This window comes from Seriola dumerili, unplaced genomic scaffold (assembly GCF_002260705.1).
Source record: "Seriola dumerili isolate Sdu_G_001 unplaced genomic scaffold, Sdu_1.0 BDQW01000362.1, whole genome shotgun sequence".
NCBI lineage: Eukaryota > Metazoa > Chordata > Actinopteri > Carangiformes > Carangidae > Seriola > Seriola dumerili.
The window spans coordinates 341,195-365,137 of record NW_019174617.1 but is presented as its reverse complement, the minus strand read 5'-3'; the positions used below and the strand labels follow the sequence as shown (position 1 = coordinate 365,137).

The following is a 23,943-nucleotide window of genomic DNA, read 5'->3' as shown; positions in this document are numbered from 1 at the left end:
CCTTATAATGAAGTTGAAAGTTTTGTTTTCGGTACACTTAATGTGTTCAGTGTGTGTGTGTGTGTGTGTGTGTGTGTGTGTGTGTGTGCGTGCGCGTGTGTGCATGTGCACTGAATGACTTCCCTCTTACCCCGCCCCAGTCCAGTGCCCTATAAGTATCAGGCACCGCGGCAGGTGCCAAATATAGCCTAGACTCAGAAGAGACTGTTCCCTCCACACATGTGAGCAACCTCAGAAAACATTAACAGGAAAAAATATATAAACAATAAAACAAACAACACATTTGTCAGATTGAATTGGTCCAGAAATTTCATGTCTGTTCAGCCATTTGTGCTCCTGTTGGTCACAGAAACACTGACAGACCAACATATGAACTGAACAAAAGGGATCATTGTCAGTAGTGATAAAAAGGGATAGTAGACATTTGGACTTGTCGCCACAGAAAAAGCACAGTTGTAACTAATGACATTAACATACTTATACAGGAGGAGAAATGTAGTGATCTCCTTTAACCACAAGGCAGTTAATCAGTCTCCAGTCACAGTTTAATTGGTTAATCAGTTGTGTATGCACCATTTGGTGGCTATGTCAGAGTATGGTCTGATATTCAATCTAGCTACATATTATATATTCAAACCATGACTCTCTGGGATTATACTTGAGAATATAAGTTTATACTTGCAACTTCTCTACATTAAAGGCTAGCGTAGCTACTTAGCAAACAGTTGTATCACACATCCAGCACAACTAGAGCAAATTATCATTTCTTGCCATCTGACAATTGCAAGTCCAATATTCAGTCTCTTTTTATCTATATCTTTTTTTTGTTTTGTTTCCTGAATACAGTACCAATAAAAAGTCTGGACACACTTTTTCATTGTGTCATTGTGTCAATATTCGACTGGTACTCTATGTTCAGGTCCTCACCAATTTATGAGAAAAGACTGACAAGGTACGTAAGTTAGCAGCTAGATATTTTACTTTCTTCAATAGCTAAAGTTTGTCACTAACGTTATCTGCCCTTTGTTGGTGGGCAGTTTGGGTAGACTGGGTTTAATCAGGGTTTTTTTTTTTATTGATGGAAACTTCTGCTTATGGGGCTTTAATTTGGAGGCTGCAGAATCTCTGTTGGTTTGGAAATAACTTATGCTACTAGCTACCCATCATTTGAATTAGTGTTAATAACGCAGCTTTAATTTAACTCAATTTTTGAGTTTATTTTATCAGGTTTACTGTGATTTAGCTAGTCTATAAAGGAAACAAGGTTAGCAAGATAGCTAATTCAGTCACGTAATTTATTTTGGCTAGCTAAATTTAGATTAGTAGCCTATAGCTAATTTATTTGATTAAGATAGTCTAGTTAAACTGTTTTTGGATTAGTTTGTTCATTGTCATTTAATTAGAGTCAGTAGTGGAAAGTAAGTACATTCACTTTGCACTTGTATTTCCATTTTATGGTAATATAACTTTACACTACTCTACTACATCTGAGAGAGAAATATTTCATGTTTACTATTCTTTTCCTATGGTTCTTTTTTTTCAGCCCTTTTATTTTCTATTATTCTATTTTAAAACATTTATCTGACAGTTATAGTTACTGTTTATTTGCAGATTCAGAATTCACATATAAAATATTTTCCCAGCTTCTGAAATATGAAAAAATGTTATTAGTGATTAAATGATAACTCTCCATTAATATCATACAGCATGCCATGTGCTGCATAATAAGTAGTAACACCTTACATTTTCTGATACTTTTGCAAAAATACATTTTGTTGAATATAATTTTTACTGCAGATGTTTTCTATATTTGTTTATATGTAGGTGTTGTAGTTTGTTACTGAGGTACTGGCGTCCTCTGGTGGTTGTTTTGAACACCATGTTTATCAGACCAACCATCTGCTGCATGCACAGATAATAATATTTGCATGTTGCATGTCCCTCTATGTACAGCTGTGATAATGATGTAACAGGAGAAAACAGTGAACTTCAATGAAAAATAGATACAATATCTCCCTGTTTCCGTGAACTTGCTGATAATATACGTGTTCAGATTTGCTTATGGTCATTCGAGCCTGAAAGGGGTGGAGAGAATATATATCTAAAAAAAAAAGATGGGAGGGAGGAGTGGAGAGCGGCACAGCTAGAAGCAAGAAACAGGTTGAGGGAGGAAGACGATCAAAAAAGCTCCGGGGATCGGGTATTTCCTTCTCTATATCATTTCATTGTTTTCTCTCACTTTTATATTTGGGACAGAGAGGACATCAGCTGCCAAAGAGGTGAGATTTCTGCGTCAGTTTCACTTTGTTTTTCAGTCAATAAATCGAGGATTAGAGTGTTTGGGGCTTTATCGGGGTTTAACCAGACACAGTGAGCGTGTATGAGGCAGGGAGATACAGCTGGAGAGGAGGGGTAGGCTATGTGCTAAGTTATTAAATGAACCACTGATGACCTTATAGGGGATTTGAATGCTGTTATATGGTCTAAACCGGAAATTAGGCGTCTTCTATTAATACTAATGATAGTGAAAGCACAAATGTGGCGTTGCATGTAGAGCAGCACTGGATGTGACTTAGTGGGAACCAGTGGAAAAATAAATGACCAAGCTCCCGACCTCCCCACGCATCTCCCAGCCTCTGCTGAGACTTGTTGTTCCCGCTTGTATTTTACTTAGCTAGACATGCAGGTTCAAGATCAGCACGGCCATTTGCCTCCCTGTAGTTTTCACTGTTGCACACGGTTGTGGTGTATGTTAAACATTACGTGGTTGTAGGGTAATAAAAGGCACTCAACATGATTGCAAAACTGAATGAGGTTAAGTGCTGTTGGTCTTTGACTCCTTTTGTAATTTCTCACTTTCTGCTTCTGTGCAACATCCCGTCCCCTCCTTCCATTCTGTTTTTTTTATCACAACCCCCTCCCTTTTCCTATTATTTCCCCCGTTTCCCATGGAGTCACTGGGAGTGGACCAGGAAGTGTGACCTTGTTTTACTCCGTGCCCAGAAAAACTTAAGCCAGCTCCTCACCATGTCTGCTCCTGGTAAGTGCCTTTCTCCAGAAGCAACTAAGAAGCTAGGGAAAAAACTGATTTCCATGCTTAATTTGACTTTTACACAGAAAATGAGAAGAATTGGGAGTTGTGATGTGAGTTTTTTCACTTCATATTTGTCAGCAGTGTAATATAATGTCTTTAACTCAGGCCTAAAACTTTCTTACTTATCTAGTTCTTCCATTGTGTTATGTTGCACAGTTGCAGTCATTGTAAAAATGATTAGGCTCTTGCATGTTAAGTTTCCATCAGACTTTCCTATCACAAACTGTCCACTCAACGTCACTGCATAATGAATGAGCGCCTTGTCTTGCCCCACACATTCCTCCAGTGGCCTTGCGAAAGTCTATCCTCCCCAAGGTGGTGAAATGGAAGAAATCGCTTGAATAGTTGCTTGAAAACCTTTCTGATTTTGATCAAGCATGCCCCTCCCCCTGCATGGAAAGGAACAGGTTTAGGAGGTGAAAGGTGTCGTTGTGTGCGCACACGGCAGTGTGCAAACGAGGATGGTCTGTCTGCAAACATGCAAGTTTAATTTCTTATTTTTGTTTTGTTTCTTTGCAAGTTAGAGAAAGGAATGTGGGAAGAGGTGGAGCAACAACAAGCTTTAAAGTTAAAAAAAATGCATTACTCGCATCCTCTTTTTGGCTTCATGCTTGGTTAAGAAGTCAGAAGTGGCATGAGGGTTTGGTTGCCTTCGAACTGTAATCCATGAAACTTTATTACATTAACTCCGCCTTGAAAACTAAATGCAAGCATGCTCACAATTTTAACCAGAGAGACTCTCGCCATGAAATACATGAATGACCTCTAATGTGTGCTGTGATGTGCTTAAGGTTGTTGTTGGACTAAAACCAAAACCAGTTTTGTCAGCTGTGAGTGAGCACTAATGCCACAGGAATTACTGACACTGTGCAAGAAAACCCAATGGCCTTTACCCTAAAATACATACTGCAACAAGTGATGTTTAACAGAACGTCATAAAACCCCCACCCACAAAAAACTGGCCACATCGACCTTGCAGAGACCACAGATGTGCAGATACATACATACAGAGTATAGCTGCTAATTTGCTTTTAGTGTGAAAACTGTTGTGAGACATCTCAGGTCAACACCCTCAGCTGATCTAGATCTTATTCTCAGTACAGGTGTAAACCATCACATGACAGAACTGCGGATGTGAAACAAACCATTATTTGCTGTAAAGACAATCAGCAGAGTTTTACTGCACTGGGAACCAGTGATATTAGTACTGGAGTTAATGTTATTGAGATTAGCTATTTATTCAATGGACGTGGTGCTTCTTGTTTTGATGAACTGGCTCTTAAAATTAAAATTGGAAATAGTGAAAAAGTAATGTCTTCAAATTTTTTTGCTTTGTTCAAACTACAGTTCATAAGCCAATTCAATATGAAATTCACAATACTTTAAACCAGAATATTCTCACATTTGAAAAGCTAGACCCAGAGAATGTTTGCCTATTAGCTTGCTAAATGACTTAATTAACTAGCTGATTAACAAAAAAATATTGTCAATTTTCCTTGATCTACCAATCAGTGAATCAACCAATTGTTTCTGTACTACATTAATTACAGAGCAGGATAAAAATTATGAGAAGTTTTCGTACAGAGGCTCATTCGTCAATTATTGTCTCTGCATACTTCACACAAAATTAAAAAAAACAACTGGCAAACGGCAGTTAAAATATGCGATGTGTTTGTTTGAGCAGTTTTGGAGGTCCTTTGGAAAAATGATAAAAATCCAGCAAAAAGATCCACTCATTTTTCTGCTTTTACCTGACTTTGTTTTGGGAAATCAAACAATTTGCCGTTGCTTTGTTGTACCCAACTAAAATGAAACGCAGGAGCAGCACACCTGTTCTCACGGGCGTTTACAACAACCATTCATGATCCGAAAAGAATCACAAGAAACGAGCAGCAGAATGCAGGAGAAAGAGAGAAAACGAACCGTTAATATCAAACTCAGGGAAACGTCGGCACCGCTCTCTTTAAGACAGACGTGTGGTGACTCTACATTGCAGACATCTGTTAGTGAGTGAACACATGACAGTCAGCATTCCACTTTATTAAATACAGACATTCTCATGCACTTCTCTGTCACAGCCACTTCTTTTAGCCCGACATTTAAGCTCCTTTCCCCATGATCCGCATATCGGTATTTGTGAGTAACTCAGTACTCTCTCATTACTTTTTTGCTTTTCTGAACCAAACGTAAGGCTTTCTGAAATCTGTCAAATCCAAAACTTACAGTAGCACTGCTATAAACTGCTGCTTGGAAACTTTAGTAGTTTGTTCTGATCAGATAACACCCTGCAGCTCTTGAATTCACGCTCAAATAAAGACTGTTGTCAGATAGTATTTCTGTTTATTGAGCTCTTTTTTTAATAAAAACCCATTTCTTCAGAATATTTACCGTGAAAATAAAAACCGCTAGAGCTGCCGCTGTGTTGCACAGTCCAGTGTTTCCAGTATTAGCTGTTTACTTGTTCTCCTAGGTGCTTTCAAGTCTCCACTGCGATGCTGATAATAAGCAGCTAATTGGCTTTACTGTCCCAGCGGAGAAAAGCCAGATCATCCACAGTAAACACACATATGGTCTCTCCCACACAAAGCAGATCATGGAGACATCCACAGATCGTGGATTCCTCTCTCTGTGTCACTGTGGTGCAGTGTTCACCTGAGTGCTTATTTCTGCCTTCTTTTATTTTTTATCTTACCTTTGGGAGATAAGAACGTGAAACCCACATGTGGTTTAGAAATCTGATCTCAATTCTCAGTGTTTTTTATGTTTTGATGTATCTGTTGCTTCTAATTTGAGTGCCATTATTATTATAGATTATAGATCTGTAGCCAGTGTAAAGAACAGTCCATGTAAAGACTGACTGAATTTCCTGTTGAGGATGATATTTGAACCAATATCTCTGTCTTTTTTCCAGGTTACCCAGACAGCCAGGCTCCCTACCCCATGCCTCATCCCGGCGGCCACTCTGTAGCCCCTTATCCAGTTCCCCCAGGGGGATATGGAGACCCGAGCCAAGCGCCTCCACCAGGCTTCAACATGGGCTACAATCCAGGCCAACCTCCAGTCATGTATCAGCCAGGCCCAGTGCCGGAGTATGGTGGCCCTCCAGGAGCCATCTCCCCGGCTCCAGTAGGGGCTCCAGCTGCGGTTCCTGTCGGAGTCCCGCCAGGGCTTGAGTACCTCACACAGGTAGGCCAGAGAAATAAAAAGAGAGATCTGCAAAATTATAGCTGTGGTTCTAGAAATTCCTTAAGATGAGCGAAAAGTTGGCTGGTGAAGACAGGTGACCTGCTTCAAGATTGTTTTTCTTAGACGTGTCTTTATCATGAAGCGTCTTTATCGTCAGATGGGTTATTCCTGCACCACTCCTTTGTTTCAGGAATTTGTACCCTCTCTGTTTCTGACTGTTCAACTTACTGATAATGACTCCTTCCCTGCTTGATAGAGCTTCAGCCGCACCAGAGATCATTTGAGGGAGAACTTTGTAGCACATCACATCACACTGTGAAATTACTCAGCATTCAAGTGATTGTAAAGGTTAATGTATAACGCCATTTTATTTTGCCGCTGTAAGTGATTTAACTTTTATGTTTGTGGTTTGTTGTACTTCAGATAAAGTAAAATTCATTACAAAGCACAAGTATCTACTTTGCATCAGGAGCTGGAGCCGATTATACTGTAGTGAGCTGTTATTCAGTGAATAAAACGGGAGTGATGTGCACAGTGTAGAGCGCCCTCGGCCCTCTCAGCTTTCTGAACTGGTAAAGTTCACATCCAACATTGTTCTTGAAAAACAGTAGCTCAGAACATTTTCTTTGTGCAAATATCAAAGGGTCAACTTACTAGATTTTAACTCGCTCTCTAGCAAATGACTAACTCTTCATGCACCCAGACATAACAGGGGAACCAGTAGTAAATACAGTAGCAGGTAGCAAGACTCCGACCCTCCGAACTGACTCTTGTTGTTTTTACACAGCTTTATGAAAATTCATAGGGGAAGTTATTTTGCATTGCAAGCAAGGGAAATTTTCCCTCCGTGTGAGTGGAATAAAACTTTCAGATCTGAGGGGAGATTATATTTTGCCGCAATAAACTGTTTAATTCCTCTTGACTTTTATGTTGTAACTGTCACAAGATCATGTCATTTTTCAGGTGGTTTTTCTCACTTTGCTTTCTCCGCTGTGGTTTTAGATTGACCAGATCCTGATTCACCAGAAAGTGGAACTCCTAGAAGGTAAGGCACGTCACTTGTTCATCCAATCATATTTACTCTTGCCACTTCAAAAAACAAGGGAACAAACAGGGAATAAACAGCAGCAGTTTGTCAGTTTCTGACACACCCACAAGTTTTAAACCTCACGAAAGGAATGATGAAATGACGTCTTGTCCTTGGAATTTTTTACTCATCAATGCTTGGTTATTCACCATCTCCACCCTTTGTCGTTTTTTCTCCTGCCAGCATTCATCGGGTTTGAGACCAACAACCAGTACGAGATAAAGAACAGTCTCGGCCAAAAGATCTACAAGGCCAAAGAGAAAAACGACTGCTGCACCAGGAACTGCTGCGGCTCGCTGCGCAGCTTCGACATGAAGATCAAGGACAACATGGACAGAGAGGTCATCCGCCTCATCAGACCTTTCCGCTGTGTCTCCTGCTGGTGTCCCTGCTGCCTGCAAGAGGTGTGTCTGTGTGTTTTGGGTGTGTTTGTGTGTTTTGGGTGGGTGGGTGTAAATGAGTCAGTAAGTGTCAAAAGCAGGTTTAATAGCCTGACTTTACATTGATTTGCCACACCAAGACCAACATTTTAACAGTTCAATAGTTCATTCAGCATCAAATCACCCTGATAACTCACTTCAATTATGAACAAACACTGTGATATCAGTGTTACAATATTTGATTAATGTGTGTCAAGATAATGCCTACCTTTATTAATGTTGTTAATATTTAATCATTGATTGTCTGAGGAGAGATTTAACCATTCGTATGTTAAAGCCGTTGATTCACAGTGTAGCTTTGCTCATAAAGACACCATAGTAAGAGCGAACAAAGCAAAAACTCAAGTGCTAAATTAAAATCTTGAGAAGCAGCAATAGAAAAAGAGTTGATGGTAAAAACTGAAGAAAAGGAAGTTAAAGAACCAGACTGGCACTCAGCAGAGCACACAACTCCACCAAGGCCAAACAGTCCAACGTGTCCAACATGGTCTCAAGTATAACTTTATTTCTTCACTGTCCTGTCTTGTCTTTAATCCTTACACAAGACGGCTGCATGGTTTTATTACCGTTTGCATTATACAATTCATACAACTCTGCAGCTGTATGAACTGTCTCCTCGCTATGTCGTAACCACTGTTTTCATTGTGTAACTTTCAGTTCCACATCGAATGAAATACTGTATTGTGAATGTAAGCATTCCTAAATGCCGATGGTGCCATATGCATTTATGTTACTTACTATTAATAATAAGCACAACTCTGTGTGTAATGTGGATTCAGCGTTTTCTTCCACCAGATCCGGATTATTATCTGTGTCTGCACCAAACTGCAAACTCATAGATCTCAACACCATCGATATGTCTGTTTTTTTTTGTTTTTTTTTTTTACACCAAGATCCGCATATTATTTCTTGAGAAACTGATAAAAATGTAAAGAAGAAAAAATAAATAAAAATTCCTTTTCCTCAAGGTTAAGGAAAGTGATAAAAAAAATTCCTGGATCCACACCAGACTTTACAGGGTTTTCCTTGGCTGCATTTCTGTACTTTTTGTGTAATCCAGGGAAAATCTCCTTGGGGACGGTCATAAGTTTTGTGATATTCTATCTTTTTCTTGTTGTCATCAAAATACCAAAAACAAATACTGCCTGTGTATCCAAAGCCTGTTTCAGTTTGAAAATTGACCCACAAACATGTTTTTTCCAGAAACATTTTTCACTAGAACTGCTTTCTAATGAAGGAGCAGTAAACTGTTGATATTTCACTGGTTTAACCACCGAAACAGCAATATTGTTTCTGCAAAGAGGTGTTGATTTTCAGACCAACCCTTGAACAAAAGTGGAGCTTGTATTTTGAAATAGCAGTTTGTGTGCAGGATTTCACACCAGCCAAGCATCAAAGTAGCTAATTTCACTGATTAACCCTCTTTCATTTAGAGAGGAGAAGCCTATTAGGTCCTAGTGAAAACCCTTCAGCCTCACTGGCTCAGGTTTGGAGGCGTCTGTCTTTCCTGCTTGGCCTTGTGTTGCTGTGAGTTGCTGAATAGCGTTTCAATGTCTTTGTGCTCCAGTCTGTTCAGGCAGGGGTTTGTTAGGACTATGAATGGGCCTTTGTCCAAACTATCTCCTTGACTCCCTCAATCCTCTGCCATTCCTGCACCTCTGAGATCTCTCTCTCTCTCTCTCTCTCTCTCCTTTTAATCACATCACTGGCGTCGGCTGGCCACGCTACGTTCCCACTGGCCCGAATCCCAGCCTCTACTCTCACATACTTCAGTGTTCTGTTTACTGACCAGACAGGAGCCATGTGAGATGTATTACCTCTGTTATGTGGTGCCTTAATTAAACAGTCAGACTCAGTTATCATTCCTGCTGTCACGTGTGTTTCCCCGTGATGATTTATTTATAGCTGTCAGTGTCAAGAGACGATGGGCAGATTTTAAGGCTGTGTCAAATCATCACTTTCCAATTCCGTGTCATATTAGCGTGCGTCTAACTGTTTATGTGACCCACAGATGGAGGTCCAGGCACCGCCCGGCACCACCATAGGCTTCATCAAACAGGACTGGCATCCTTTCGTGCCGCGGTTCTCCATCCAGGGAGCAAACAAGGAAACCGTGATGAAGCTGGAAGGGCCCTGCTTTGCCTGCAACTGCTGTGGGGACGTCAACTTTGAGGTGCGCTGGGAGAATTGTTGTTTCTGGATGACTTGCATGGCAGCAGTTACTGACATATTATGTTCATTGGCTCAAGGGAATGATTTGACATTTGGGAAAGTACATTTATTTGCTTTGTTACAGGGAGTCTGTTCGTTGAAAGTCCACCTAGCAGCACCTCTAAAGCTCACTAATTAACATATTATATCTTTTGTTTAATCTGTGCAAAAATATAAAAAACAACAAAAGTTTTTCGAGAGGTTTTGTGTGGGATTATTTCTTAGCTGGGAGTTCTGGATAAGTCTCCGATGGTTGTCTGGCAGCCTCAGTGTAATGGCAAGACTGCACCCACTGAAATGAATAAACAAGATATGAAATGTTTAATATTGAGCTTCAGAGGTGTTTATAGCGGATTTATAGTGATGAACACTTGTTTTTGCTTTGCAGCTGAAGGGGAAAGATAGCGACAAGCCCATCGGTCGCATCAGCAAGCAGTGGAGTGGTCTTCTGAAAGAAGTCTTCACTGACACGGACAACTTTGGCATCCAGTTCCCACTGGACATGGACGTGAAGATGAAAGCTGTGCTCATGGGAGCCTGCTTCCTCATTGTGAGTCCGTGATCTTATTCAATAATACTGGTTTTAATTGATGGGACCTTGCTGAATGATGACCCTTGTCCTTGTTTGTACTCGCATTACAGGATTTCATGTTCTTCGAAAAGGTCGGGGAGGCCAACCAGCGCAGCACTGTGTTTTCATAACAGGAAAAAAAGGATGGGAAAACAACAGCATGAGAGGAAGGACTTTCTCCAGTTATGCATACTTTGTTCATTTACTTAGTTTTTCCATTTGTTTTTTTTTTAAATCCTTCCTTCACCAAATTCCAGCTAATAAGGTGCCAACACTTCGATCCTTTTATACACAAATACGAACCAATGTGAACTAATGACCTCTTGATACCAGGTGTCTGCCAAGAATTTTTAAAAAATCTATCCAAACTCAGTGACTGACACTGACTGCCATGTTGCCAGTACTCCTCACACTCCTCACAGTCTGTAGACATTTTGTCTATTTTTAAACAAGTACTCCAGCTGAGACTTAATTTCTGCCAAAGAAAATCAACCCTATCCCTCTGTCTTTTTCAGTGCCTACATAAAGAAATAAGAAGAAATATCACCATACATATTTGAATATGCTTTATGCTACACTGGCATTAACATTTAATATTTATGCTATATGTATATCGATTACTAATGTACTTGTACTCGTTCTTGTACTCAACAAAGAAACTACGATAGATGAAGTTTAAGCGCATGACTTTCTGTGGATGTGCCTAGAAGCTGAATTCATTGCCTTGTTGGTCCCACACTTTGGTCTAACAACCACTATTGGTTGGATTCATTTTGTATCATCATTCATGTTCCCTAGAGGATGAATCCTAACAACTTTGGTCATCCCTTCACTTTTCATTAAGCGCCACCTTCAGGTCAGACGTTTAATTTGCCCATTACTTGGGTTTATGACCAAATACATGCAAAACCAATGAGACTCTCATTATCCTCAGTTGAACCTTTTGTCAAGTGATAATTAGCAAATGTTAGTATGCAAGCAAGCTGAACTAGCACTGTTAACACTGTAAATACTACACCTGCTTAACACCAGCATGTTAGCATTGTCACTATGAGCATTTTAGCATGCTAACGCATTTAACGTAAAGCTGTGCGTTAGTACAGTAAACTTTTAATCTTGTTATACATGAACACCATATAGGAACACATATAATATAGACTAATGTAAAAGTGTAGAATGTAGGAAACCTTGGCGTTAGCCACAGTTAACAGGCTGTTGTTGTTTAGCTAATAGGGAAGTAGTTGTGATAGTGAGAGGGAAGTTTAACAGCTTGTAGTCAAAGTTGTGAACACAAGCGTGCTGACAGTATTTACCTAAGTGCTTTATCTCTACCTCTCAGCTGCCTTTTTTCTTCCTCAAAGCCCTCCGTGTCTTCAAGCCTATTGTACATAAGACAACCAAACTCTGCAACAACCTCTGCTGCAGGATTAATCCTCTCATGTCTCCTCTGTGCTTTAGTTGCAGCCATGGAGACTGACGCCGAACCTTGCCCTCCAATTTCTCTAGATACCACTGTCTTGAACTAGTGCCAGTGTAATGATAGAAGAGAGAGACAATGTGGGTTAAGGTCAAGTGGGAAGACATTTCAAGTAAAAGGAATTGAATTGAATAAAAAGCAGAATTTGAGGATGGTTAAAGTTGATCCGCCCGGGGAAAACCCAACCATTAATGTCTCTGAGGAATGTGAATATGAAGTCGTGAACTCTGTTTTCAGCTCATTTGCAGGTTGATGTTTGCAAATGATGCTTATTTCTGTCTAATGCACCTGTTTTTCTTAATTTGATAATCATTCTGGTTTTCATCATTCTTGAGAAACAACATGGGTTTGCCCCCGATGAGGTTTCTTTGCCACTCGTGCTCTCAAATCCAGACTCTAGTAACTCCAGTAACTAAATGTGTGTTATTGCCTGTGTATATATGTATGCTGCCATCAGCCTGTGTGCAGTCTGACATCTGATAAGGAAAGTGAAAGAAGTAGTAGGATGTACAGTACATTTAGGTATTTGTTTATTGGGTGATGCTAATCTGCAGAATCTGCTTTTTTGATGTCACTTACATCTGCAGCTGTTCACATCTGTTTCCTATGTTTCTTGCAAAACAATTTTGTATCATTTTCCGGTAACTCTGGTGTTGTATGTTTGTTAAATACATTTTTTTACAGAAACCAAAAAAAAACTGTAGTTCAATCGGTAAAACAGAAACAATATTAAGCCATTGTGAGAGTGTTGTGTTCCTTTGCTCTGGTGACTGTCCAGGAAATTCTGGGGAAGGCCCACATCTGGTTGTAATTGGAAAAAATGATTGTTGCTTCAGAGGGAAATACAGTCTCTAATTCTCATGCCCATGATTATGCAAAGACCAGTTTCACCAAAACTCTCTGCATTAGTTACTGGTAACTTTCTCAGTACACTTTATTGGAGTCAGTATCAGCTTCCTTTCAGTCGTACCTGCTCACATTCATGTTAACATAAAGATTATATCTACGCCCTACTCCACATGCAACAAAAGGAGACAGACCGAATGCCTGACTGCTCCATCTCCTGGAAGCAAGTGAGAAATACAAGCATAGTATTTAGGAGCATGTCTGCACATGTTCATTGTGAGCCCAGTGAATACTGAAAATATGGTTTTAGTTATTACAGTGGAAGCATATGAGGTTGTTTTAATTCTCCTTCATTAAAACATTCAACATACCAAAATAACACTGTGTATTAACCTCTACATGCCAACGCTTTAACACAAAACTGTCTAAGGACTCATTTTTCATTTGCAAATATTTTATACTTTGTGTCGGATCAGACCAGATGATCAATTTTATTCAACAAAACAACAATTTTTAACACAATATAAACACATTCATTAAGATACAAAAACTATTTGCAAATAACGTCTACACTGTGCAGGATAACGTCTCATTGAAAATACAAAAACAACTACAACAAATAAAAACAGAAACATTACATGACGCAGTTTACTATTTACATTCGTCCCACATGTTTCCATATTGAGGTGGTGTCTGACTGTTGTACTGGGAATCTCCAAGTGTCTCATTTTGTCACTGTGAAGCAGGATGCTGCTGAAAAAGTCAACCATCCGTGCACTAATAAAGGTAAAATCAGTCACTTCAGACTCGTCTTTCTGCACTAGCTGCAGGTCGCTCCCGCTCGCCCAGGCCGGGCCTGTCGTCCCGAGACAATCGGAGGAGGTAGCGACTGGCCAGCTGCAGGTTCCACTGGTACCTGGAGAGGATCCTCAGACAGTCCTCTTTGGAGCAGAGGCTCAGCGAGTACAGCTGCTCCAACTGAGGGGACAGAAACAAGAAGACAAGGCTCAGAAGCAGCTGTCAAAAAAAACAAAAAACAGTGGACTTGTATTCAGGTTTAGAGATCGAGAGGAAATTTGCCTCCTGACAGCAGGTGTTTTGCATCAGCATTCAAATGCAGAACACCTGGAAAACACCTGCCTGATGTGACATCACTGAGTGGGTGTGGCCTGTAGTGCAACATGTATATTTCTGCAAAACCACATTGCATTATTTTTTTCAGAAGATGCACAAGAAAAATGCTTTTAAATTACAACCAGATTAACCTGTTTCACACGTCCGGTCACTACACATTGCAGCTTCAATATACAGCAGCCTACTCCTATGTCTCCTGTCCGCTAGATTAACTCTACCTGGTCTCAGGTTTTCTGTGTGTCAGTTTAGTTTGCGGTTAATTGATTTAACAACTTCATTTAGAAATGTGCACCATGTACACACACAATATCGACTAAAATAAGGCAGGCCCTAAAACTGGATTTTAACACAGGACAGGGTCTCAAGGTGATCTAATAATGCAAGACGCACCTTTGTTGTTATTATACTTCCGGGGTGAAAACCTGTGTTTCAGAGTTCTTAGTGTTCTTTTACCTCTTCTGTAAATCACTTTGAATTGCCTTCTCGTTGAAAGGTGCTATACAAATTATTTCATACATTTATTTCGTATTTGTGTTGACAGACATTTCATGGTCTGACCTTGAGGTGTTGCTCAGCTCGCACTGGGTTCCAGTCACTGCGTTGAAGTGCAATATGAACCTCTTCAGTGGTCACTCCATGTACTGCCTCCATGACCTGACCAGAGCAGAGCAACAACTCTCTATTTTAATCCTCTGAGCTAAAAAAAAAAAAACCCCCTCCCCCCCACATCTACAGCAGTAAGAGAACTGATATCTTACCTGTGCGATGAGACTGTCTCTTGTGTTCTGCACATGAGGCGATTTCTCTCGATCTCTGATTCGATCTCTCTCTCTGTTGTCCGTCTGGTTGTCCAGCTGCGGAGTAGAGCGCGCCATGGGGGCCATCTTAGCCATGTTGGAGCCTCCGACGCCCGGCTGAGGCAGGTGCTGGGGCTGAGGTTGAGGTTGAGGTTGAGGTTGTGGCGGGGACGGACCCATCTGTGATGGCCAGAGGGCGGCTGGGGCTGGATTGACGTTGGGCCTCCTCTGAGACCTTATGTTAAGGCGTTTCAGGTTGGGGGGTGGTGGTCGAGGAGGGGGGATGATACTGGCCTCGCTGAACCGGCGGGGGTCCTGCTGCATCACCACACTATGAGCTGCCATTATGGGGGGCATGAGTCTGCCGTGCTGATCCACCCTGACCGCCCCTACTGTGTGTAATCGAGGCTGGTGTCCACTCAAGACCGACTCCAGGCTCCGAGACATACCTGAAGACGCAGGGAGAGTCAGTGAGAGTTAAATATCACACCAGTCAGGACAAAAAGAAGATTGTTAAATTGTTATACCTTAAAACACCACTAGGGAGCAGACTGGCCAAATGTGAGTAGACAATAAAACAAACAGCAAGACATTTAAAAACAGAATTCATGAAAACATTAAAAAATAAATGCACAAATGGCTTATTTAGCTACATTAAAACATTTAAAAGGCACTGAAACGCGTTGTAAGGATCAGATAAAAGGCTTAATGACAGTGTAACAACAAGCAGGGAGTATGAACGGTAGTAGGACAAGTCATTCATCATTTTTCCCTGAGGACAAAGAGCTTTTTACTAGAACCGGAAAATAGTGACAAAATCAAAGAGCCAAAGATTTTTGACTGGAATTGTGAATGTGAAATATTTTGGTTTTGTTCACTGGGATTTTCATGAAAGACAATCAGATTTATTTAGTGGATCACAGGGAGACAACCACTCTCTGGAAGCTGATGGGGATCCTAATTAAGTAAATAATTAAATAATAAATAAGCAAGTAAGTAGTACGTAATGAGGATGTGACAAACAGACAGAGGCCTTCATTGTCCATTTCATCACTGTATTAAGACCAGAATATTATATCCAACACCCAGGTGATATTAGGTTACATCCTGATCTTGAACATACACTGATGTATGTATGGTTTGTCTTGCAGCTCGACTCACAGCAGCTGGATGTATTTTAAGTTCCTACCTGCCATTTTCTGCAGATTGGATCCCTCCTTCTCCCTGGCAGGACTCGGCCTCCAGCTGCCACTGCTGCACAGGTCAGAAAAGTAAACACATTAGTTTGACAGCCTGGACTCCCAAGCTGTTCTGTCTGACAGCAGGTGAAAGTTCAGCGCTGCTCTCCAGTTTACATTCTGCAATAAAACTCAGTGACCCGACATGGTCGTTAATATGATTTTCTACTTTTGCTTGATGGTATATTTTTAACTGTGGCCAGTAGGCGATTTCGGATTTATCGTTTTGTACCGACGTTTAACTGCCACACGGGGAGAGGCTGTTACAGAGGAAGCTACCAAAGAGTCTCAGTAAAATAGACAGGAGGATGAGGGGTGTCACTCACTCGTCCAGGCTCTCCGGTGTTCCCCAGCAGCGTTCGGGCTTGATGTCTCCATGCCCAGTGTGCTGCAGGCTGCCCTTCACAGGGGCTGAGATGTGGGCAGCCGTGGAAGCGGGGTTGGCTCCGGGGTTGCTGGAAGAGGCGGGAGCAGCAGTAGCAGGAGGGAGCGACGGCACCGTGAGGCTCGCAGGAAACCAGCCGACCGTCAGTGTCCTCTGATTCTGGCCTCTCCACTCACTCAGCTCCAGACTGCAGAGAGAGAGAGAGAGAGAGAGAGAGAGAGGGAGAGAGAGAGAGACAGGTTAGACACCCAAATGAGATTACATTATTTCAATTCTTTTATGGATTTATATGTGTTCAAGTATTTTTTGTTGACTGATGCAAATCTACTTGTTCTGTGGCCATATATTACAAATAGATCAGGGGCAATAAAAACTTTAATAGCTGCTGGACTTGTTCAAACAAACAAGGCCAAATGCGTTCAAGGACTCCATGAGATCACGGCTGGAATGCACTTTTGTAAGCGAGCCGATTTAAACCCCTGTTTCATCTTAACAAAAGCCCATTGTGTTGGTCAAAGTTCGTCTTTTACTCTTTTCGCCCCACCCTCCTTTCCCTCACCCACCCGTGGTCTATGACCGTCACAAGGTCGTTGGCCACCAGTGTGAGTTTTCTGGGTTCAGAAAAGTCCCTTGTTGCTTGCACCTCCATTGGTTTGGCCTGTTGAGGAAGAGAGAGAAGTCAGGAAAAATAACACACGGACATACTGAACATTTTTTTTTATTTTAGGTAACAGATTCTGTCTGTGCATATGTTCAGACCTCTGTCACCATTGTGGTGAGCTGGGCGAAGCTGGGTCTGTCACCAGCATTGCAGGCCCAGCACTTCCTCATGATGGTGTACAGCTCTTGAGGACAATCCGCCGGTTTCTCCAGACGCTCGCCCTCCCGCTCCACACGCCACAAAATCTATTTCGCAGAGAGTGAATGTCAGGGATACTAAAACACTGAGTCACAGAGCGAAGTGTTAGGGTGGGGACACACATTCCAAACGTGAAGACAAATACACACTCTGGCATGGGTACAAACACTGAAAGCATAGCATGACTGATGTAGTGGACAAGCGCGTACCTGTCGGCCTGACAGACCGAACCAGGGCTCCTCACAGTAAGTGAACATCTCCCAAAGGGTGACACCAAACATCCACACGTCTGAGGCATGGGAGAAGGAGCCGACACGAAGGCTCTCTGGAGCACACCTGGGGGAAAAAATGAGTGAGAACAATCATTATTTCCTCCTCCAACTTCAATCGTCCCACTTTTTCCAAGAGTCCTCACCATGCGAACGGGATGCGTCTGTGTGCCGACATGACGTAGTGATCCGCCTCGTGGCTCAGGCCTCTCATCAGGCCGAAGTCCCCGATCTTCACCGTCTCCCTGGAAGCCAGCAGCACATTTCTGACAGCCAGGTCCCTGTGGATGAATCTCCTGGTCTCCAGGTACTCCATACCTGCCACGATCTGGGTGGCAAAGAGCCAGAGGCGGACCAGAGGGTACTCATACTGACGTGAGCGCAGCATGTCGTATAGTGAGCCCAAGGGGGCCAGCTCTGTTACCTAGAGCACAGAAAAATAGGTCGGTGTGTATTCCAGCTTTAACAGATCCATTCATCGTCCCTAAATAATCCCTGCCCAACGTGTTCAATCATGAAGAAACAACAAAGCGTCTCACCATCTTGAGGGGCTGTGTGAGCACCACACCATAGAGCCGTATGATGTTGGGGTGATCCAACGACTGCATGATGGTTACTTCTTGGAGGAAGTCCGTCAGTGTGTCTGTCTGCCTCGACATACTGCTCCTCAGGGATTTTACAGCAACAGGAAGCTGAGAAGAGGCAAACGTAGAGGCTCAGCGTCACACACCCTCACCCTCTCCCCTCTGCCTGGGTTTGTGCGTTAGCGTAAATCCCTCTGCACCAGTTGTGACTTGACATTTTTCATTATCCTTCATCAGAAGCACAAGCGTCAGATAATGGAGGAAGGTTAATGATATGAAGTTAGACTAGGCTAAAGCTAGCTAGCTAAAACAAGCTATAAACACCACACTCACATATTAGCACCACAAAAAGTTGATATGGTGGATTATGGTGATCAACAAATGTGTTACAACATACAATTTAGAGGCTTTGTGGCGCTACAGAGATGCCGCGGCCTACAAATCATATTCTCCATACGTAAGGGGAAAATCATGGTTGGTTTAAAATGACATGATGTGCTGTAAAGTAAAATAAAAGCACTTGTTACTTTGTCCCTTGATAAATGTGATTTGTACCCAAATATATTTGCACACAGCAGTAGAAAACAGAATTACCATCTTTTTCATAGTGCATGCTAACTGTTTAACTGTACCCTTTAAATAGAACATGACATACAGCATCTATTAGCAAAAGGTGCCAATTTTTTAAAAAGAAAAACAGAAGTCCTGCTTATACTGGTATATGGTGGTATACTGCTTACCACTCTCCCAGTTGGCGTGTGCCACTCTCCCCTCTTCACCACCCCAAAGGACCCGGAGCCCAGCTTCTCGGCCAGAATCAGCTCGCTGTCCTGGATCAGACACGGAAGAGTGCGGCTGCCAACTTCCTGGCACTGAGCCTGGCCGCTCCCCTGCTCCCCTCCATCTAGACCTCGCCCGCTAAGCACCTGTGTACATCACTAAATTAATAAAAAAAAAACTGCCAAGCCTGACTACATGTGGCTCACACACGATCCACGTGAAATCTACAACAATGTTAATGTAACTAGGTGTTTCAGACCTTCGGTATCCACGGCCGTGATCGTGAATTTGCCTTGTAGCGTTTCAGAGCTTCCCATAATCTTCGTTGTGCTGGAAGAAAAAAATTTTACATAATTATTCTCAACATGACATATTAACATTTTATCACAGCCTTTATTGTTTTATAAACTACAGTAACATAAACTTAAAAAAATATTGACCAATAATTTAGCTTAACCGTTACTCAAATGTATCATGCTGCACACCATTACTTTAATGTTGTCATGTCAAATTAGATTAAATTGTATTAAATGATCATCAGATTAATCGAACATTTGATTGACATAAATTGAATTCCTTTATTTAAGCTTTGGTCTAAGCTTTAAATGCTCAGTGTTTATCTTTAAAATGACATAACTTTGATGGTTTAAGTAGCTGCACAAAGTGAATTTATCTGATTTGGGGAGATGACTATGATTAATGTGCAGGAGAAAACACAACACAACACAATCAACACTGCAAATCCAAAGGTTGATTGGGGGGAATTAAAAAGACCAACACATCACTTTAAACAGAAGACAATGCATTTGTGCCAGAACCAGTTTAAACTCTTCTTTGTCTTGTGATGAAACAAACATCCATTATTGTGGCAAAGGGGAAATGTTCTCTGACAGATACAGTGCGTATTGATTTTCACTCAGCATGGAAGATCAAAGGAGACGATCAGGCTCACCAGGTTTGCTGATTCCTATCTGCTCCAGGTCGGACTCCTTGACGTAGGCGAAGTGCTCGATACGGGTGATGTTGAGGCCATCTCTGACGCGCAGGTAGAATTTCTCCAACTGGACCTCGGCCAGGAGTTGGTACAGCCACTGAGTGTCTTGGTCCATCAGCATGACCTGCCTTAAAAGGGGGAAAGATCAAAGTTTACAAGACATACGAGACAGTGTAGGGACCTTTTGTTTTCTATAAATGTAAATTTCTTGTATCAAATCTCCGCAAATCTTTTTTTTTTTTTGTCATTAGGATTTCACAATGAGAGCAGGAACTCAGAACTCTAGTCGATGGATCTAAGACAAAAACCCAAAGATGCAAATACCAAACAGTCTTCCTCATCTCATTAAAGAACCTGTTACACTGTAGCTTCGCTCCCACTTGGGCCTTGTTAAGTTACCATGGAGACTGAACAAAAGGCCCATAGTGGGTGATGAGGAGGGGGATTGTTCAGCCTTTAGCCATGTGCCAACTTTTAACAAGTTGTTTGTTGGTATCCCATGAGGAGGAATCTCTATATCTATCTCTGTCCTGGCACTATTACAGTGTCTGCTGATCCCATTTTCTAGTATATCAAAGTTTTACAGGCACAAAGACCAGTACATCTTTTTTTTATTTTTTTTTATAAACAAAAGCAAAGTGAAAAGTGCCATTTGCATATCCTTGCACTACCAAACATGCCGCTAGCGACGCGAAAGAGAGCAAAGGCCGACAAGGGAAACAGTGCCGGACGATGGAAGAAGCAGACAAGTGGAGGCACGGGAGGAGGAACAGGTGGATGAGGGGAAAGGGTGATACAGGAAGCAAAAAGGGTTGTGACTCATTTTCAACCTCAGACATGACGATCCTGAGAGGTGGAAACATTAGCTTGCCGGTGGTTAAGGGGCACCAGTCGGACCGGATCCTGTCTACAAGTATTTATGTGACTACTGAAGCCACAGTGAGTGTCTTGACAGCAGCATGACTGTGAATAAACTCTGATGAGGCTGTTCTGGGTGTCATTTTCACATTTAAATTACCTGTCTGCCGCCCAATTTGTATTTCTTTGATATGTTTAATGTTGATATTAAGCAACTGCCCTGCCCTGTGTCATTAGTGCAACATCAAGGATGATTAAGTTTGAATAACTTCCTTGTTGCAACAAAATGAAAAGTTGAAAACGCAGCAAATTCTTCTTTTGTTGGATATGATCTTGGCTTCTGTTCTTAATGTTACAGGAGGGTTGTGAAGCCATAAATCACCTGCTTATCAGCACACCAAGCCCAGCAGGTATGAGTCAGGGAAGGCCTTCAACATTCCCATGTCAGCAGACCTGGGAAAAAATTGACATCCCCACTAAACAACTAGCAGAGCTACATTGTCGTTAACAATCAACCTTCTTACAGCAAAACCAGACATGTGCAAGAGGGTACTAGCCTGGACTTGCATTCATTTCCAGGGACAACTCCCAATTAATTAGCACGTAACTTGAGTGAGCATGAGGCAAATTCTCCGCTGAGTGAGTTCAGACTCAGAAGAATAACACTACACACACAAAGATGCAGGTTGGTAAACTAAGAGAGCTCTGTGATCATTCTCCCTGTGTGCACACTGATGAATCTTTAACCTGCTCAGCTACTGAAAAATCCTCTCAGTGTAAAGGCATGTGTGACCAACAGTCCAACTATTTAGTTATTAGCCTAATGTGGCTGAACAGTCGCTGGTTAAACTCACACGGCTTTTATCTCAAAAGCCATTATCTGAAACTTCAAACTGGCCTGCAGCGTTGTTTACCCAGTTAAACTGAACTTCTGCAGCGGAGCGGTTGTTTACACCCGTGATGCCTGTTTCCTCTGGCTGAAGAACAAATCCAGATAAACCCACAGCCACACAGTTGAAACAGTCTTGTTATTAGTCACTGACAGAGCTTCATTTGCAGAGAAATGCTTCATTCTCTTATTATCAAAGGTGTGACCTCTCACACATCTGCTCAGGATGCTGTGCATTCTTTCCACTACACACAGTATGAGTGGGCTCTGTGCACAGTGAAGAGCAGCAGTCAAAGATGCATTCAGAGCTTTTATTTCAGTAAAAGCATCAGTGTTATAATGTAAAAATACTATTTGTATTCAAATTCTTACCTACGTACAACTCTCTAAATCTGAATTGTGCAGTAGATTGGTCCTTCTAAAAGCTATATCATAATATTGGGTTCCTATCATTGATGGATTGTTGTGTAAACAGTACTGACATGTTGTAGCTGGTGGAGGTGAAGCTACTAGAAACTGCTGTATAAACTGCCAGCATAAGGCACCATGTTTGATCAAATCATCACAGCTAGGCTTTGAATATGAAACCTGAGTCAGAAAAGTAACTAATAACTATGGCTCTCATGTAAATGTAGTGGAGTGAAATTACAATGTTTTGATCTGAGAATTGGTTAAAAAAAAGAAGAAAGAGAAAGAGAAAAAGAAAGTAGTTGCCTCTAAAATATAAACACTCAAGTATCTTAGAGTTATAACAAAGTCCAGTACTGAAATAAATGTACTTAGTTATATTCCTCTACTTGTAATGAGACACATATGGCCATTTGGGATATCCGCCGTTAATATTCAGTTTTTCTGTAAAGGGGCAATTCAATGACCATTTAGCTCAATAATTATCCAATTTGCTAATTTTCCGCCTCTTGATTATTTCAAACTTTCAAACTGTCTGCATGAGTTGTTATCCCAGACTGCAGCTTCCCCGCAGACCCGGGTCCGGACTGGTACCAGCTCTGGTGCTTACCGTTAACCAAAATAACTCAGTCCTCCGGTCGTTGGCAGTTATTTCTTAATCACACACGCCTCGAGACCAGTGATCCATGATGGTTTCTGAAACCGACGGAGGGCTCCCACACAAATCACAACTCCTTTCTGAATCCTTCACTCCTCATTAATAATCCACCAGCTGATAGATCCAGGCCGTTTCCCGCTGAAGATGCAGGTATATATTTTATGTTACACGTCCCTGTGAGACACAACAAGTGTATTTGCGATCTACCTGGGTGTTTTCGGAGTCTTTCTCCGCCCCTCTCCAGATTGTGAAGTAACCACACCCCTTCCTGACTTCTCTCACCTGAACTTACGACATTACCTGCACAGGTAGAAACATTAGCTAATGCCATAATCTGGCAATATGGTCTAACTGGATGAAGCGAAGTTAAACACAATATTATTATTATTATTATTATCATTATAGGAATATTATTATTTCTTACATTTAGTCATTATATCAAAGAGGTTGAAGTTACAATAAAGTCAGGTGCAGATTTATCATGTGAACTTGGCCAAATCTGTTTTAGCTCAAATAGTTTTAGTTTATACAACAGCCTGGCAATAAATTATGCCTTCATTTATAAAGGGTTTATATAATAAATATAGTTAATAGATTGATGAATAATTAGCTTCTGGGTTGCCAGGTTTTGGAAAATCCTCCTTTATGACACTTTTGAGCTCTTTCATTCATAAGGGAAACTTCTCCATTGGACTGTTTGATCCCTTATCTACTGGAAAAGGACCTGAATTAATTTATAATATGATTATTAACATTTATACTGATGGATTGTAGAGCCCATGATTTATTAAAATGTATAACTCCAGAATCACATTTGTGCCGATTCAACTTTATGGTTATTTTCAAAGGCTGCAGTTTGTGGAGCTGATGAATTAATATTGAACTGACTGACAAAATGTTAGAGACACCTCTCAGAGTAATGCAGTGCAATACAGTGGCATTACAAACAACAGCCTTCAAAGTTTCAAGCTTCAAGTTTAATCAACACCTCTTGAAAACACTTGAAAAAAAACAAAAAAACATTGTGACCCTCATGACATCACAATTTGCTTTGGCTAGGTGTCCCTAATAAACTGGTAACTGCAATTTTAATGCAAAAATAAGTTGATTATCTTATCCAACGACACAGTGTAATGTGATGTGTTGTTTTCCTAATTGATCACGGGGCATAAACATGT

General features: G+C 41.3%; 2 protein-coding genes across 5 annotated transcripts; one reads left to right on the top strand and one right to left on the bottom strand.

Annotated features, from left to right (window-relative positions):
• Nucleotides 1–2,196: 2,196 nt before the first annotated feature.
• On the top strand, nucleotides 2,197–12,927 carry LOC111232997 (phospholipid scramblase 2-like). The gene is made up of 8 exons (XM_022760717.1): nucleotides 2,197–2,279; nucleotides 2,955–3,040; nucleotides 6,006–6,280; nucleotides 7,283–7,325; nucleotides 7,551–7,771; nucleotides 9,819–9,980; nucleotides 10,407–10,568; nucleotides 10,661–12,927. Exons 2-8 carry the CDS (start codon nucleotides 3,028–3,030, stop codon nucleotides 10,718–10,720), a joined length of 936 nt encoding a protein of 311 aa, XP_022616438.1. The 5' UTR covers nucleotides 2,197–2,279; nucleotides 2,955–3,027; the 3' UTR covers nucleotides 10,721–12,927.
• tnk1 (tyrosine kinase non receptor 1) lies at nucleotides 12,419–22,934 on the bottom strand. Of its 4 annotated transcripts, none has more exons than XM_022760713.1 (14): nucleotides 22,718–22,934; nucleotides 19,911–20,080; nucleotides 19,218–19,288; nucleotides 18,919–19,104; nucleotides 18,134–18,286; nucleotides 17,741–18,018; nucleotides 17,535–17,661; nucleotides 17,226–17,372; nucleotides 17,030–17,124; nucleotides 16,408–16,653; nucleotides 16,033–16,097; nucleotides 14,805–15,292; nucleotides 14,605–14,700; nucleotides 12,419–13,890 (listed from the first exon to the last, which is right to left on the bottom strand). In XM_022760713.1, exons 2-14 carry the CDS (start codon nucleotides 20,071–20,073, stop codon nucleotides 13,714–13,716), a joined length of 2,292 nt encoding a protein of 763 aa, XP_022616434.1. In that variant the 5' UTR covers nucleotides 20,074–20,080; nucleotides 22,718–22,934; the 3' UTR covers nucleotides 12,419–13,713. The 4 variants fall into 4 exon arrangements, with proteins under 4 accessions (XP_022616434.1, XP_022616436.1, XP_022616435.1 ...); XM_022760715.1 differs by having other exon boundaries at nucleotides 19,911–20,076; nucleotides 22,718–22,724; XM_022760714.1 differs by lacking the exon at nucleotides 22,718–22,934 and adding an exon at nucleotides 21,193–21,259.
• Nucleotides 22,935–23,943: the final 1,009 nt, after the last annotated feature.

Excerpts from the sequence above, each read along its gene's own strand:
- LOC111232997 (XM_022760717.1), top strand. Across the intron at positions 7,772-9,818 it reads GTCCCTGCTGCCTGCAAGAG|ATGGAGGTCCAGGCACCGCC; the intron begins GTGTGTCTGTGT and ends TGTGACCCACAG. Across the intron at positions 9,981-10,406 it reads GTGGGGACGTCAACTTTGAG|CTGAAGGGGAAAGATAGCGA; the intron begins GTGCGCTGGGAG and ends TTTGCTTTGCAG.
- tnk1 (XM_022760713.1), bottom strand. The coding sequence starts at position 20,073 with ATGCTGATGGACCAAGACACTCAGTGGCTGTACCAACTCCTGGCCGAG. Across the intron at positions 18,287-18,918 it reads ACACGCCAACTGGGAGAGTG|CTTCCTGTTGCTGTAAAATC; the intron begins GTAAGCAGTATA and ends GCCTCTTCTCAG. Across the intron at positions 18,019-18,133 it reads TCACACAGCCCCTCAAGATG|GTAACAGAGCTGGCCCCCTT; the intron begins GTGAGACGCTTT and ends TCTGTGCTCTAG.